Consider the following 17,274-nt stretch of genomic DNA (forward strand, 5'->3'; position numbering starts at 1 on the left):
CATTTTTGTGGATATTACAACACTCCTTGAACATATGTGAAATTGCATTAAAAATACAGTTTTGTTCTCCTTCAAAAAGAATAAGAAAAGGAAAACCACACAGGTACTGTATTACTGAATCATCCTCAACCAAGATCAAACTTCCAATAACTAGCAGCAAGACATTTTCTCTCTTTTATGCCACCTACGAGTTATATTGCAATGCACGACAGTAATAAGGGTGGTGTAAGGAATGGATAAAAGTGACTCTAGTCCCAAGGAGGTCAGAAATAAATACTGAGAATACAAATGTGCAATGTTTCTGTAGCTGTAGCCCTATCTAACAGCATGCAATTCAGTACACCACAATCCAGCCCAAACCTCCTGTGCAGTGAGCGGATTAAGAGCCCTACTTAATATCATCAGTGACCAGTATTACCAAGGCTTTACATTCTAGAATTACAAGTTATAAAAGTTACTGTGGTATTCACAGCATTCCCGTTAGCTCATGTTGAGAATATCATGCATATCACAGCAATGCTGATTATCTGCAAATGGCAAAAGAAAGATTTTATAATCACAGCATCAACAGGCATGTATCAGCAGGAATGCCCTGGCTAACTCTGAAAGTACGACGGTGAACAGCCTTTTATAAAATATAAACTAGCTTTGAAAGAGTTAACATTTAAAAATGGATTAAGAAATGGGTAACCTGTGTGTTTTTGACAAATTCGTATACTTCTGAGAATCCTAGCTTCCTCAGACAAATACTGCAGGTATTGTCACTCTTTAGTTAAGAGATTTCAAACTTTGTTTTGCAAGATTTCCATTCACACAAATTCAACAGACACGAAATATCAACATCGCCTTCTGATGTGTGCCTACACCACTTATCCAGAGCCACAGCTGCACTCAATAAGGTTATAGATCTTGTTTATAACCCACGATGTTGAAGAACCCTCATCTTTAATTTATCCGACTGTGTGTATTTCAGTATACATTGTCTGATATGTGTAATTATTCATTATTAGGATGAAAGTTGCAGTCCTGCTGCAGTATGTAGTACTGAAATTCTTCAGCAAAAATGGAGGAGTTGGATGATGTATTATTCACTTCATGGACCATCACAGTTCATCAAGTGAATATATATAAAGTCTGAGTCATTTTTAGTCCTTCATAAACATGCATTATTCAGACCGAAAAGAATGGACCCATCTTACCTTCAACACACTCTCAGAGAATAATGAGAGCTTGTAACCTGTTGTGGCGGGCTAATGCATGTATTGGATTACACTGCATTAAAACGAATGATCAAATATTTCATTTGATTTCTTAATTAAAAATATCAACAGGAAAATATCGATCAGGTACTGTGAACTGTCAAGATTAACATGATTTACAGGGATGTCAAAGGTCTGCTGGTTCAAAATGACGACCAGAATTTCCTTCAATTCCTTTTGGACTCAAACTATCTATGCTAAACATCAGCTCAGAGTTTTTCAGAAAGAGCTATCTGTGAAGACCGCAGCATAATGTTTATAGTGAGAACTTATCACTTCAGTGATGATATTTTAATCGTAAAGCAAAAGAAACAAAGGCACAGACAATGTAACCATATGGCCCCCTGTTTTTTTCCTCTTGCTAGTGGAGATGACAGGATGGATTTAAAGGGTGGATTACCTCGTTTAAAAAAAAAAAAAAGTACAAAGGGGAATCACTGACATTTAGAATCCCTGCAGCAAAAAAACAATATTTACGTGTTGTGGCACTTTGATTAAAATATTGGAGGAATTTTTAAACCCCCTTCTCCTCACTTCAAAACTAAAATAAAAGGCCCTAAGTAGAACAGCATCTCAAGGCTCACAGGTGCTGCAAGTTTATTGTATCTCCGACTGTTAACAGTTTTCATTTTGTCAACTACATTACTACCAGATTTGAGGAAATACAAGGATTATCTTTCCATAGACTCCAAAGTAAGTATTTTCTGCCTTACATGTCAAGGCATAAAAGCATACAATTGATATAGATGCTAAATCAATGGAGCGATCCGAATTTCATATCCATGAGTCTAAGGAAGTCGTTTTTAAAGCCGAATAACCAAAATAGACATGTTAAAATAGAAAAGGACTCACTCCAACCAGTTCAGTTGCACCCATAGTACTGCAGAGGTGACTGGTGTGTCCAATGCCCAAGGCTGTGCTGTATAACGTCTTTTTAAGCAGACAGACTTCGCTGTTTCTAAGAATTCATCTTGACAAATACACAAACAAAATTATAATATAGGGATCTAATTGTATGTTTGATCTTCATTTTATCTTTTGTTGCAGTTGTGGTTATGACTATTCTTCTTCGATTGTACTATTATCTATAAAGTCTCGAGTTCCAGTTTCCCTGTGGAAATTATAAAAACTCACGTTTCCTTTCATTGTTTTTACCTACTAACTACACTTACAAGCACCATGGTCTGGCTCTTTTTGCATCATAGCTTTAAAACTAGAGAAGGGTGTCACTGCTTTTGATCTAGGGGCTTCCTCACTAGCGTTCTTCCCGAAGCTGCAGATGTGATCGACATTTCAGACACGATATTTATGAGTATTTCTTTACATTACATTTAACACTATTCGTACAAGCCATTACCTGAATGCTTCTTTCTGAGAAGGGCTCCTCTAGGGACTAGACTTATTAGTGAAGTTGGGAACAGCATTTCCATAACCCTTCCTTTCACTGACTGAAGCTAATTTATAGAGCTATTGGCTCAGATCATTTGACACGAACCAAAAAAAAAGTATGTTTGTTATAAAGAGGCACTAAATACTACGGTAAAAACTCTAGAGATTTACCAAGAGGAAGATGGAGAGGGAATTAGATTTATTTTTCTGTTTTTCTATTTGCAGTTAAATAAGTTGTAAATTTAATAAGTTATTTTTAAGGGCAAAAGGAAAACACAGCTTTAAATAACATATAGTTGCAAAATAATGCACACATTCAATTCTAGTAATGACCACAGTTTAAGATGATTTTAACTAGATGGCATTTGAGATGGACAAGTCGTTTTTGTTAAGATAAATATTAGATAAGTAATCATAGTTTGTTTTCTCTTCCAGAGAGCATAGAACAATAAAAAGGCATCACCAAGATGTATTTCTTTACCACATCTGCTGTAAAAGTGAGGGGATGAGGTAGAAGCAGGCCAACATATCAATAAGCTACAGAAAGCCCAAAAAATAAAAGCTTGTTTTCATACAGCAGAGTCATCTTGGAGTAGTTGTGTGAGGTATCATGCAAGTGTGACTGTGAAGGTCTGCAGGGGATGAAGATCCAACTGCTTGGTCTGCTCTAAGTGGGCTCTGCAGCTTGAGCCAAGCTCTGAGAGTCTCTGTCTACACAGCGAGCAGTACCCAAACTATCTCAGACACACCTGCGTGAGCTACAGCAGTGGACACAGACCCAGGAGGATCATGTGTGCACAGCTGTGGCCATCCCAGATGTTGTTATTTGTTTCTTACACAGAAACCAAATACAGCTAAGAAGTGCCCGTATCTTTATATTTTCCTTCATTTCCTTAGAAAAGACAACTTCCAAGTTAAGTTCCAGTACTGAGAACATGAAAGGCCTTGGTGTTTCACAGTGCTAACAATCCAGAAGCACCTAGGGATTTCCTTAATCAAGCAGGCAAGGGAAGGAGTCAGAAGGGACGGAGAGCCAGTGCACATCTCACTGCTCTGCCATCCCTACATGACAGCCTATCCTCCCGTCCCATCGCTCTCAGACATTGCCGAAAGGAAAGCAAGTTACCAAGTACCATCAAAACCACCAAGCCATTTCACAGGCAAACACGACTATCAGGGCATAAGAATTCTAGTTAGTTCAGTTGTCAGCAGAGAGGACTATTTCACCACTGTCGCAAAAGAAGAACCAGAACAAAGATGAACTTAATCTAGCACTTAGCTGAGCTGAAACAGGATCAATAAACAATTCGTAATGAGGATACTGTACCTAATGTAACTGGATCTGGATTCACTGGACTCTGCTGTCTGGAATGACTACTGCTGCTGTTACCACCTTTTTTTAAATCTTCCGCATCACTGTACCGCCGTATCCAGTAATTAAGCTCCTCACGGTCTGCTTCCTGACATCGCCGTAGTACAGTGAGAGATCGCCTAGTTTTTTCCACCATGTCCATTATACAGTTTAACAGCTATTCACGGTGGTGGATGAAGCAGAGAAAGAAAAAAGAACATTTTATTCATAAATTGACAGAAAAAAAACATAAAACATTAATGTGCCGAGCACCTGGGCTTTAAGAATGAAGAAGTCTCTCCTTGCTACTTCAAATACATCTGAAAAACTCTAGCTTTGCTTTTTTTAAGAATGACAATCCCTTCCTGTTAACTGCTGATCCTAAACTGTACAGATATGGATTTCTTGGGGAAAGGGAGAAGACAGGGAGGAAAGACTGAACAGAATGCAGTGTCACCACCAGTATCACATGGCACCACAGAGGCCAAGAGATCTGGTCCAGAACTGATGCCTACAAAAGTTTATAAAAGTTAATAAATTCAAGGAAAAAGTCCAGTTGACCAGTACTAAAGGTGAGGGTCATGTGTTCCAGATTCAGAGTTTATGGAGTAGTGTCTACTCCCCTTTCGGCAGTCTGTAATACTCAGGATACTGCAATAGGCATTTGAACAGCAAGGCCTGATATGAGCTACCTAATGGGGAACATCAAGCCCCTATAGATTTAATCACCAACGCTTTCAAAACTTGTTCAGGGATTCAGACGTTTTAAAAGCAAAAGTTTAAATTCATGTGTTAGAAGGGCTCCTTTCAGACAATTACACGTAAGAGAACATTTAGCCCTTACATGGTCAAGATGTTTCCATTCTTCTGCCCATTCTCTGTCTGTTAGCCTGTGATCAATCATTTCTTCTTGACGTGTGCCATGCAACCCTGCCAAAAAGGAGCAAATCATGTTTACAATGTTGGGAGTCCTCTAGGGGAAAAAAAAAGAAAAAAAGAGCCTATCAGACAAATATATCATACATTACCTGGTTTAGTATCAGGAATGCCATCACAAAAATAAATGGATGCTTAAAAACTTTGCTCTAAGTTCTTGTTAGCACTTTTCCCCACACACTATTGTATAAACAGTAAACATATAGAAACATAAACAAATATTATATAAACAGTATTTTACTCAACATCTTCAATTCTGCAAGTTCTGTAGATTGCAAGATGACCTCTCAAAAACGGACATAACCCTTTCTGACTATAAACAATTTTTATAAATATATATATATGTGTGTGTGTATATATAATACAATATATAATTTTTCATTTCCACTACTTGAAGAAGTCAGCAAGACAAGTATTTGGTAACTCAGTGTATCAAATGCTAGCTGTACTTCCGAGTTGAAAAAATATTAGTATAAACTCAATGTTATTTCACTAAATGCAGTAATTACTACCATGTCAACAGAGCATCATTAAGGGTTCATCCCTTCACAGATGTTTAAACAACATGTGGTTGAGATGTAGCACATATATCAGAGCAGCTGACAACATGATACAACCAAGTCAGTGTTTACTACCAACACTCAAGAGGAACTGACACTTGCTCTTTGTTTAGCCTCCTCTACACAGATGCTCAATATTTGTAAACATTCCTCTTTTATTGAACATTTGTTTGAAAGAAGGAAGAATAGTAAGTGAAGATGTGAAGCAAGCCAGGCAAATCCAAGAGCATCAGACATCCCATTAAACCAAAACATGCTGCAAGGGCAGCCCGACATGGGGTGAGGTTGATGCTTCTGCCGTTTGCATCCTCTGCAGACATCCTCATGCTGCAGTGCACTCTTGAGATGTCACACATGAAACACTTTTCCAAAGGCTTTCCTCTATTCTAAGCTGAAATCAAGCTATATTGATGTTGTTATCGTCACAAATGTGGCATTACAAGTAAAATAAAAGGCTCTACCTATCCTTGCCTGCCAGACACTTGGATGTTCATGTCATCTACCTAGCTGTGAAAGCACGGGTTCCTCTCCTTCTAACTCTCTTGCTTTGGAGTGTAGCAAAGATAAAATTTAATCCACATTCACAAATACAAATGTAAAATAAGGCCATTAGAAGAAGCTAGATAGATAAACACCTATAAAGGCTACATCTGAACGGTAGGCATATTTAACACAAAAAACCAAACCTTTTCAAAATACAGAATATAATTACAAGAAAAAGATAAACCTTAAAGAAACAATGTAAAAAATCAACATGCCTTACCCATAGGTCTGTTTCTGTCCCTGAGGTCCCTGTGGTTGGGGTGTCTGTATGAGTCCCTGTAGTGGTGGGCAATGGCCATATCATCCAAACGGTAATGCTGAGGTGGAGGTGGGGTGGGATGAGGCAGACCATTGGGCTGATAAGATAAGCCATTATTTGGACTGTACCGCTGGCCTGGGCTAATAGTGCAGGGCCGCTTGCTTGGATGCTCTGAGTGCAAAGGCTCTCTGTCAAAGCCGTTTTCTTTGGTTCTGAAAAACAAAGCAAAGGAACTTTAATTCACTTAGTGAGCAGAGCTGCTCAGGAACTCGCACCTCCACCTACACGTGCAGCTTCAGGAACTACAGCTTGTTCTTTCACTTTGCCCCAAGTGTGTGGCGCTGCAGAACATTTCATAACACTGCTTATTCAAAATATACAAAGGACGCATCCACCTTGTCTAACTGTCCCTGTAACTTGAGAAATGCTCGCAAGGTGAGCCTTCCGATGGAGCGGCTTAAAGAGCTGGGCTGGAGAGCAAGCAGCATTCACTGAAACCACCCACGGATCGGACGGATACACAAGTACTTGCAGAGCTGAAACAATCAACTGATACATGAAGCTAGAGGTCAAGAAACTCCTGCTTTCCGTAGAGCTACAGTATATAGTGATTAGGGGAAATCTGCAGTTAAAGGAATGTATGTGTTTTTCAAGAGGATAGCATACAGTCTTAAGGTAGTGCGTGTCAGCGTGCTGAAGGTCGGCTATATGTAATGCCAGGATGAGTTCCCTTCAAGATCAGTGTCACACTGAGACTTTGAGCAAGGATGACTCTAGATGATGAGAAATGCTTCCTTCAGAAATTTTTGTACCATCTGGGCTATTTCAGTCAAAGGTGTTGCGTCTGTCACTGATTTTGCTGGCAGATGTGGTTAGACTCAAGTCCTCAATAAGGTTCAAAATTTCCCACTTCATTACTCTTAGACAGGGGTTTTACGCTCAGGCAACTTTGCAGAGTTATCCAGGAGAAGGGTAGTTTTTTATTATAGATAGTTCACAATCAGCTATTTCCAAAGAAGTCTCTAGTTTGCATCTCTTCCTGAGAACCTGGGACTTACACTGAATTCATTTTCCATTTAAATAAAAAACAAAAGCTAGAGTTACTTTAACAGGTCCACAACTCCATCTAAAGAAGCTTCGTTTCACTGAAGTACGGAGTTTTTTTACCACTGGAATAAACAAAACCTACAAAATATTAGCTTTGATCAGAAATGGTATTAGAAATACATGTCACAAACTGTTGAGGTTGCATCCCTCCCTTCAAAAACCTCTATTAAACAGCTGATACATACCAGCCTTTTTTAAAGAGAACTTTCTCCTCTGTGATTTATAGATAGCATAATAGATCTTTCTAGTAATAATACCATTTTTTGTCACTTTGACAAGAAGGTAAATTTGATTTAATTTTCTTGTTTGAGTGCTCTTAAAACAAACTGTCCTTCAACAAACCCTCCTCACAAACCAACCAACCTTGAGAGACTGTCCATGGAGAAACACTCAATGTATCAATTGTTGCCTCTCAATAGAATCATAGAATGGTTTGGGTTGGAAGGGATCTCAAAGATCATCTAATTCCAACCCCCCTGCCATGGACAGGGAAACCCTCCACTACACCAGGTCGCCCAAAGCCTCATCCAACCTGGCCTTGAACACTTCCAGGGATGCGGCATCCACAGCTTCTCTGGGCAATCTGTTCCACTGCCTCATCACCCTCTGAGTGAAAAATTTCTTCCTTATATCTCATCTAAATCTGCCCTCTTTTGGTTTAAAGCCATTTCCCCTTGTCCTATCACTACACACCCTTGTAAAAAGTCCCTCTCCAGCTTTCCTGTAGGCCCCCTTTAAGTACTGGAAGGCTGTAATAAGGTCATTCCGGAGCCTTCTCTTCTCCAGGCTGAACAGCCCCAACTCTCTCAGCCTGTCTTCACAGGAGAGGTGTTCCAGCTGTCGGATCATTTTCGTGGCCCTCCTCTGGACCCGCTCCAGCAGCTCCATGTCCTTCTTGTGTTGGGGACTCCAGAGCTGAATGCAGTATTCCAGGCGGGGTCTCACGAGAGCAGAGTGGAGGGGCAGAATCACCTCCCTCTACCTGCTGGCCACGCTTCTTTGGATGCAGCCCAGGATACGGTTGGCTTTCTGGGCTGCCAGTGCACACTGCCGGCTCATGTTGAGCTTCTCATCCACCAGCACTCCCAAGTCCTTTTCCTCAGCGCTGCTCTCCATACATTCTCCGCCCAGCCTGTACTTGTGTTTGGGATTGCCCCTACCCATGTGCAGGACCTTGCACTTGGCCTTGTTGAACTTCATGAAGTTCTCACAGGCCCACCTCTCAAGCCTGTCAAGGTCCCTCTGGATGGCATCCCTTCCCTCCAGCGTGTCCAACTTGCAGATGGTTCTCCTTTAATGTCAACGAGAGGAAGGATGAAAACAAATCTTTGCCAATATCTACTGGGAAAGACGATCAAAATAAGATCTTGCAAATACCATCAAGAAATGAATAAGAGAGTTGGGGTTGTTCAGCTTGGAGAGCAGAAGGCTCCAAAGTGACCTTATTGCAGCCTTTCTGTACTTAAAGAGGGCTTATAAGAAAGATGGGGACAAACATTTTAGCATGGCCTGTTGCAATAGCTCAAGGGGTAATATTTTTAAACTAGAAGAGGGTAGATTTAGATTAGCTGTAAGGAAGAAAATCTTCACTCTGAGGGTGGTGAGGCACTGGAACAGGTTGCCCAGAGAAGTTGTAGATGCCTCATCCCTGGAAGTGTTCAAGGCCAGGTTGGATGAGGCATTGAGTAACCTGATCTAGTGGAAGGTGTCGCTGCCCATGGCAGGGAGGTTGGAACTGGGTATCTTTAAGGTCTCTTCCAACCCAAACTATTCTAGGATTCTACGAAAAGACGAGTTGCACCATTTTCAGAAGGAGTAAAGTGATTTTCCAGGGACCTCACCACAATCACTAACGCCAGGGAAGATGCAGGTATATATATTTTATTATACCTTAACTTGAGCAGAGAATCTTTCACCAATACAGCAGAACAGCTGTTCTAATTTTGGGCAGAGATATAAGACATACTTTGTTAAAAGTGGAGTATGTACTTTGTTCTAAATCAAATGCAGAATGGCTGTGAAAACTCCTAATCAGGAAAACCTGAGGACCATCATATATTTTTAATTACTTTTGGCACGATGGAACTGCTTGCAATAACTCCCAATGGATAATGATGAAAACATTGGACAGCTCTCCAAGACAAGTTTTGTGTTTAGTTGCTGGTGTGTGTTTCCTTTGCACATATCTACTCAAAACTCTATACCCAGGACTTTCATTTGTAAAAATACCATGCAAGCAAATACGGACTTTCCTGTATATACAAGCCAAGCTATTTATTTGCCAAAGCTCTTTAGTGTTACAGTTAGAATGATCTCTAAAAAAGATGGGGGGGAAAATCAGAAACTGTAAATAATCAAACAACTTCATTGACTTTTTTTTTAATCACTCCATGTAGGAAAAGCAAATCAGAAAACTGTGACAGGTAGGAAACCAGTTTTCCCTTTCTGAACTATAATTAGATGTTAAAATCATATATTTTCATACAAATACACATATTTGCACCTTACTGTACAGGTACTTCTGTGTTTTTTTCCAGAATGCTTTATATTTAATTAAGTGGAATGAACTGTATTATCTTGGACAACACACCAGCATATCCATTTTTGTCTAGAAGACTGAGTTTAACTAACGTAAATTAATATTACCACTGAAAACACATTTACTGGAATTAAATTCCTACTTTTTCTGTTATACTGGATAATGGCTGTTGGGTCTTTTCTGGGTGTTGAAATCTTAATTCTAATTTTTTTTGTTATATTTTCTACACTGGCCAAATTAACAACTTAGTAGAATACCAGAATGAGGCTGTATATAAACTCATATAGTGTTTTTGACCATATAAAGTACATTAAAAGGTAACAACTTCCAAAGTCTCATCAGAACAGGAATCACTGGCAAATTTATTATAGCTGAACATACTGCACATAGTGATAAAAGACAGAGTCGAGTATTTAAGAGTGCCATAACTCAGATATCCCGAACTCAGCATACTCTTCTGCTTCTGATTCTCAGTTCTACTCGTTCTTCCAGGTCTCACCTTCTTGGGACAGCAGTGTTTCCCCAGGTAAGTGAGGAAGCACTCCTGTTTCACAGTAATGGGCAGACCCATGTGAGTACTAATTCCAAATCCAAAACCCTCACAGTTTTCATCTGATATCATCTGATCCATCTGATTTTCCAAAGCAACAGCAAGCTGTACAGAGGAAATAACATTAAATGAGTAAGAAGCCTAACTGACATATTTTCTTGTTTTTCTTTTCTTGCTCCTGTTGGTCACATTTTCCTTGACGTGCACATAAATCGGCACTGTCGTTTGGAAAATTGGCAATATGATTAAGATGGGGTCCTTCAGCTATAAACATACAAGGGGTCATTTTACTTGGAGCCATGATTTACTCAGATTAAACAAAGCAGAATAGATACTACTCACTAGTCTGTACCCATTTACCACACTTTGCGTTGTCACTATATGACACGCGCATTTGCCATACAGCCTTTCCCAGCAAACTCAAAGGATGACTAATTAGCAAAGCCTTTTGTACTTAATGTATTTAAAATAATGTTATTTACAACTAAGCATTCATTCAGCAAAATAAAAACTCACATTGGTCCAACTTCCTTTGCTTTACTACACTAGAATGTAAACTCCAAAAGTTGTAAACAAAATACAGTGAACACTTTGTTCATGACATGTCATGAACAAATTACCAAAATGTGTTGTCTCCTCAGGTGTCAGTTTTTCTCTCTTGCAGTGACTGATGGTTCCCAGTGTTATTACAGAAACAGATTGATCTTTTTAATGAGCTAGTTTAATAGACTCCAAAATCTCACCGTGGCTGCTCATCCGTGTCAGACCATATGCACCAAGAAAACATTCAGTAAAACACGAAGCTCTGCTGTCAGATTGCTCTATAAAACCTCACATACAGTAGATCTGGATATGCAGATAAATAATCAGAATTGGAAAGTGCATATGCAAAAGACGTTCTGAAAATATAAGCAGAAAAAATTACTGTATGTGGATTTTTTTTAACAAAAAATCACAAGGTGGATGTGGTTTTGTGCAACACACACGTTCCACTTTCTTTGCCTGATCCCTTACACTATTTTACCTCTACTGGAATCAACAGCATGCAGTTACCCATGTCCAAAAGAAAAATGCAAATATGGAAGCATGTGTGTATATATATTTCTAATATATACGTCTATGTATCATATACACATACATAAATGTATGAGATATATAGAGATATAGATAGATATATATTTTTTACGTACACATTATATACAATGTCTACATATCATATCCCTTGGGAAATGCATTTAGTTCCCCTAGAAAGATGATGCTTTTTAGTCTTTTCCCCCCCCCCATATTCTAGCAACAGTCACAGCAAAATCTCCTCTTCAAAGATGCCTCATATCTTCTACTGTATTTTTATTAGTATATTTGAAAACTACTTAGATATCTAAACAAATGGTGTATTTATTTCCAGATGTTTCCTCCTGCTTCTCAGTAAACAATTAAAATAATTAATAGTGTAATGAGTATAAAGCCAGACAAGTATTTCGTTCCAATACTCACTCAGTCTAGGCTGCTCTGACTCTGAGGACAGTTTGTTGTGGTTGATTTACTTACACTATCCAAATTAAAAGGTATGCAAACTCCCATGTGCTAAATTTAAGAATCTTTCCAACAGGATCTTGTTCTTTTTACTAAATCTATGTTCTTACAAATCAAATGTTCTTGAGTGCATGAGACAACTCCACTGAACTTCGTTCTGCCAAAACTACTGTATGAGGGTCATAGTCAACAGAGAAATAGGTGTGACTAACCAGTATTTTGATATCGCATAAACCAACGTATTTTCTAAGCTCAAGGCACCATTCCAAAGGCTGAGCTGGGCAGTCTTTCCAGGTCTTTCATGACAGCAAAAAATCTCGGGGGCAAAACCGGATGGGTTTTCCCGAAAGAAGAGCACTTCGGTATTGTAACTAAAAAGAAACACTGAGAAAAATATCCATAAACCAGACTTAAAACCCTCTAGGTCTAGGCCTCAGTTTTAATTAAAAGATGAAGGCTGACTTTAAAATCCAATATTCTTCTGATCTGCAGTCCCCTTACGGGCTACTCCTACGTCCTTTTTGCTGTAAAACTAGTACAAGGTCTTTTCATTAATAAGTTCTGGTACCGGTCTTTACCTGCACCACCCATCCCCTCCCCCGCAACCAAGACCCAAGCTACCATAGCTGAGACTCACTTACTTACTACAAAATAACTGAAATTCAACACTGTCAAACTGGTCCTCAAAGAGGGAGGGGGGTATTATTCCAAAATGCTAAGGAAGAAAAACAAAGGAAATATTTTATTGCCCATTTTTCCTTCATGACCTTATGAGAAAAGTGAGTAATACCGCTGCCTCTTAGCAGTGAAAAAAAGTGAGCTAGGGCTGTCAGAAGAAGGCACATCCCTCTTCTCCCCTGTATTCTCTGCCAAGCAAGACCTCACGGGCTTATGAGATAATTCAATGTGTGTCTATCTACTTGTAGGAAAAATACTGTGTCTGCTACTGACACTGGACTACAACATGCTGATATTTAAGTTATTCACAAGATGCACAAGATTTTAAGAGGCCTTTTTCACAGATGTTTTGGTACACCACTCTGCAAAGATCGAGGATATGAAGCAGAACTGCCCCAGGGAGCTAAATTTCAGCTTTGGAAATGTTATCTCTTTGCACAGAGTAAGAGACTACATGGAAAATGTCTGAAAATTAATCATCTCCCTCCGATGCAGTTAGCAGGTTCGTGTTAACACCGATGGCTGTTTCAGTTTGGTGTAGCTGTCAGGAAAAAATGGTGAAAAGAGGATACATGGAAAAGGGCTTCTCTGCTGGTATCTTTATTTTCTTGCTGGTCTGTAAGGATTTCCCTGAAACACAATCTAAAACAAGTCAATTTCAAATACTCATTCACATTTTCATCTATCTAATGGCTACATTACTTTAATTTTTACTGTTCACTTCTGGCTATCAGTAGCTTAAAGTTTTATTATGCAGACGTTTTCAAGACCTTTCATCTACATTATGAATATCTCACTTCGTATATACTAAAGTATTTGGTGTTGAATTTTTGTCTACCAGCTTCATGAACTTTCAGACTTCTTCTCCACAGGCTTTGTGCTGTCATGGCCTGTCCCTACACAATAATGTCACCTGTACAAACTTGAAAGCCTTCTTGACTTGGCAAATCTTCACCTTTTTCATTTAAAAGATACCCAGAACAATTGCCATGCCCTGTGCGTGCAGGTAGTGGCATCTGGCAGAACAGCCATGCAGGTAGCGGCATTTGACAGAAGTGCACTATAAAAATTCTCCACACTACAAAATCCATGGCAAACAAAACTAAGAAAAATCCAGTATTTGGGCCTCCTGAAGGTAATATTTATATGCTAGCTGAATTTTTAACACTATCACAGGAAGACGGTTAAAAATAAATAACCACAAGAGTCATTTTCTTGTAACACTAAACAAAGAACTTTATTCAAATAAGAAAAAGAGACAACTGTTCCGTATCCCTAAAGCTACTGTACTTCGCACATACACACTCGCTCATCCTGTTTCTGCACAGACTCCTTCTCAGCTCAACAATAAAACAGATTTCAGTGAACACTTCTCCTGTTTGGAAGAAATACCTTTACGCATATTGAATATATGGATACGGAAACATGGCAGAGCAGAAGGAGTCAAAGCCCTGATTGCACGTCAGCTCGCCTTGTACTTCCCGATACGAGTGCCTAGCCACTTTCCACATATTTACTGTTTCATCTGACAAAGCCTCAAAGGACTTGCACATGGAGCTGCAGTGATCTGCTGCTCATCACTTTATGCTGCAGAGAAAAACTATGCACTAAGTAGTCGGTATGGCACTGGCCGGCCAGTATTATTTCTACGTAGACATGACCACAGCACGGTCTGTCTGCACCAGTGTGTGCATGTGTCTATGTATCTAGATACACATACATGCATAGACACCTACACAAAGGTAATCCGGCCATTGCACAGCTGTAATGAGGGCACAACCCGCACCCAGGGTACACCATCCCATTTCCCCTCAAGCACCCACCCACCCACCCACCCACATGCTTCTCCCTCCCCCTTGCTAGTGGAGCTCGGCACATTCAGCGGGGTGTGAAAGGCGCGGCGATGCTCACCTGTCTGGAGTTCGCCTCTTCCCGTTTTCGTTCACATCGAGAAGCAGCTCTGAGGAGTCAACAGGTGAGGTGGTGCTGGCATCCAGAAGCAGCTGTTCGTGCTGGGCGAGGTACTGGGCTGGGTTCTGCTTGGCTAGCCTTGCACAGTGCAGCAGCTCCCGCTGCAGCAGGGGCAGATTGGCCTGCAAGAGCGTTGCAAACGTTAAGGGGGCAGCTTGCAGGCAGTTTCAACAGAGATGAAGCAGAAAAATCAGAAATCAATGGAAAGCTTGTTCTGGGATGAACCTGCTGCAAGCATCCTCAATGAGGTTTGTTGTGGTCAGCTGCCTGAAAGCTGGCAGCCTCCTTACGGCATCAGGTCATGGCTGGGGTACGTATGCATGGAAGGATAGGAGTTCACTTATGAAAATGAAACTGAAAATTCCGTGAAAAAAGCATGTCTGAGCTCCACATCTTTAAAAGGGGACAAAGCACTTCCCTGGCTAACTTCATCTCCTTTCTTACTATCTAAAGTTCTTGTGGAGCAGCAGTTTTCAACAAGTGACAAACCTTCTTCAGTATTTGTTTCCCATTCAGACTGCAGTTAGTACTTAGAAATCATTTGAAACCATAGGATCTGTGGCTCTATAAGTTGCCTTAGTCACCATCCTGCAATGGCCTTGGAGAGAACAGGATTGCCTTCAGCCTTCCAGTTACACATTAAGATAAATGTTACAACAAAATCTCATGTTCCAGAGCTTCAGTTAATCACTCAGAGGACTACGACCCTCCTCCTAGCCAGATGTAGTTTGAAGAATTTTCAACCTTCCTCTCAGAGCCCCACTGGGACTTGGGTCATGGGCTGCAGACTACCAGGACTTGGACACAGAGAACTGAAAGTGTTCATTGATCCCTGGGTGGCACATTTTGCCCATCTATTGAGGTCATACTTAGTCACGCTTCTTGCCAGATGTGGGGCCAAGGTGGAACTGCACGTCCTTCCCATCCAAGGAGATAGTTACACATCCTGGGAAACATCTTCCTTTCGTGGCAGCATATGCATACATCGATACAAAGACAGTCCAGTCATTTCATGCCTACTTATTTGTGCCATAAGGTGATGTGTCCTGACCTCTCTTGTTCCATGCCTATCGCACAATGATTTGTTGCCTGGGGATCTTCAAGTATGGGATTAAATTTCATGACCTTTACTAACCAGAGATAAGACAAAGAACTCCAATGGTTCCTCTTGCTTTGAAATAACTCCTGGGGTGGAGTGGAGAGGGAATTTTTTTTTAAATGTAAGTTGAAAAGGTTCTGAAACTAACATGCAGGGAATTAAGTAAAAACAAACAGATGTTCTGGAAAGTTTTGAACACAGGATCTTGGTAAATTACTTTGCTAGCACTATAACAATGGCAAATGCTCCAGCACCTGTTTCTATACCATAAGAGTAGACTCACTGTGCAATAAAAAAATGCCAAAATAAGATTAGTATATATGAAGCTTTTCAACAGAGGAAAAGAAAAAAAAAAAAAAACCAAAACCCAGAAATTGCTATCACTCATTCATCTTAGGGTGGGAAGACAGCCGATTGTGGAATATGAAGTCTTTTCAGACCTCCACAGAACACAAATATTTTGTGAAAGTACTAAAGAAATATCTTCTTTCAGTTATCATCTGTCACATTTTTGTCCAGGACTACTACATAACAGAAAGAGATATTTAATGCTTTTGTGAGCAGGGTTTTTCACTTGTTTTAATTTGATTGTGTTTTTTTAAAAAAGCTCACACAGAATCCAAGCCAAGACATTCAACTACATAAACTGCCTCACGTGGCAAAAAATGACTGGAGAAGTTTACATATATTTACAAATAAATATTTGGAGGAAATAACAGGATCAGACCTAGGATTTTAATAGCGATACACACTTGGAAGATGTATCATCACATCTCAGCACTCCTTTGAGGTAGAAATGTGAAGCCCTCACTTTGCAGTTGAGAATTCAAGGAAAAACAACACATTTGCTTTCCTCATCCACTAACACAAATAGAAGGGATTTATTTCATACATGGACACTCTTGGCTCCTGGAGACAACCAAATTTTGAACTGACTACCAAAAACCTTGATTTATTTTACTTGTTTTCCCTCTCCTAAAGAAACATTCGTTCTTGTTCTTTAACCACAAACATGAAGATTTGCAGTTAAAGGTATCCTTCATTCTGAATGGACTGAACATGTTTTCTGTGTACAGAAGAGATATATACAACCTTTAATTAATTTATTAAACATAGATCTACTCGGTTTCTCAATTTTTTTAGAAGTTATTACAGAAAATTATGAATTACATGCCTTGTAATTTAGAATAGGACTTTTGGCTTTATAATGACATCAAGCAACATTTGGACAAACACAGACTCAAAGTGAAGAAAAGCAGTATTTGAAGACATTTAGTTCAACACAACTACCATCAATCTGCTCAAGACATTATTCTAATCAATCGTCATCAAACCATATAGTAAAAAATAATTGGTTTATTGGAAGACAAAGAATCACGACCTCTCTATGGCTAGGTCAAGCGTATAGACTGCTTCTGGTCACCATGGCCCTGATATACAACAAGAACTAGTTTTTTGGGAAGCTGGATGCAGACTGAAGCACCGACATTCTCCCTACCG

General features: G+C 39.7%; 1 protein-coding gene across 1 annotated transcript in view; it reads right to left on the reverse strand.

The window, feature by feature from the left end:
* Positions 1-17,274, reverse strand: part of RUNX1T1 (RUNX1 partner transcriptional co-repressor 1) — a 94,421-nt gene that overhangs the window by 22,048 nt on the left and 55,099 nt on the right. Inside the window, exons 5-8 of the mRNA XM_086609455.1 lie at positions 14,616-14,797; positions 6,259-6,509; positions 4,844-4,929; positions 3,976-4,177 (exon numbers count right to left, since the gene is read on the reverse strand). Coding sequence (XP_086465581.1) covers positions 3,976-4,177; positions 4,844-4,929; positions 6,259-6,509; positions 14,616-14,797 — 721 coding nt within the window. The remainder of the gene's footprint in view (positions 1-3,975; positions 4,178-4,843; positions 4,930-6,258; positions 6,510-14,615; positions 14,798-17,274) is intronic.

This window comes from Tauraco erythrolophus, chromosome 3, assembly GCF_009769465.1.
Source record: "Tauraco erythrolophus isolate bTauEry1 chromosome 3, bTauEry1.pri, whole genome shotgun sequence".
Lineage (NCBI taxonomy): Eukaryota > Metazoa > Chordata > Aves > Musophagiformes > Musophagidae > Tauraco > Tauraco erythrolophus.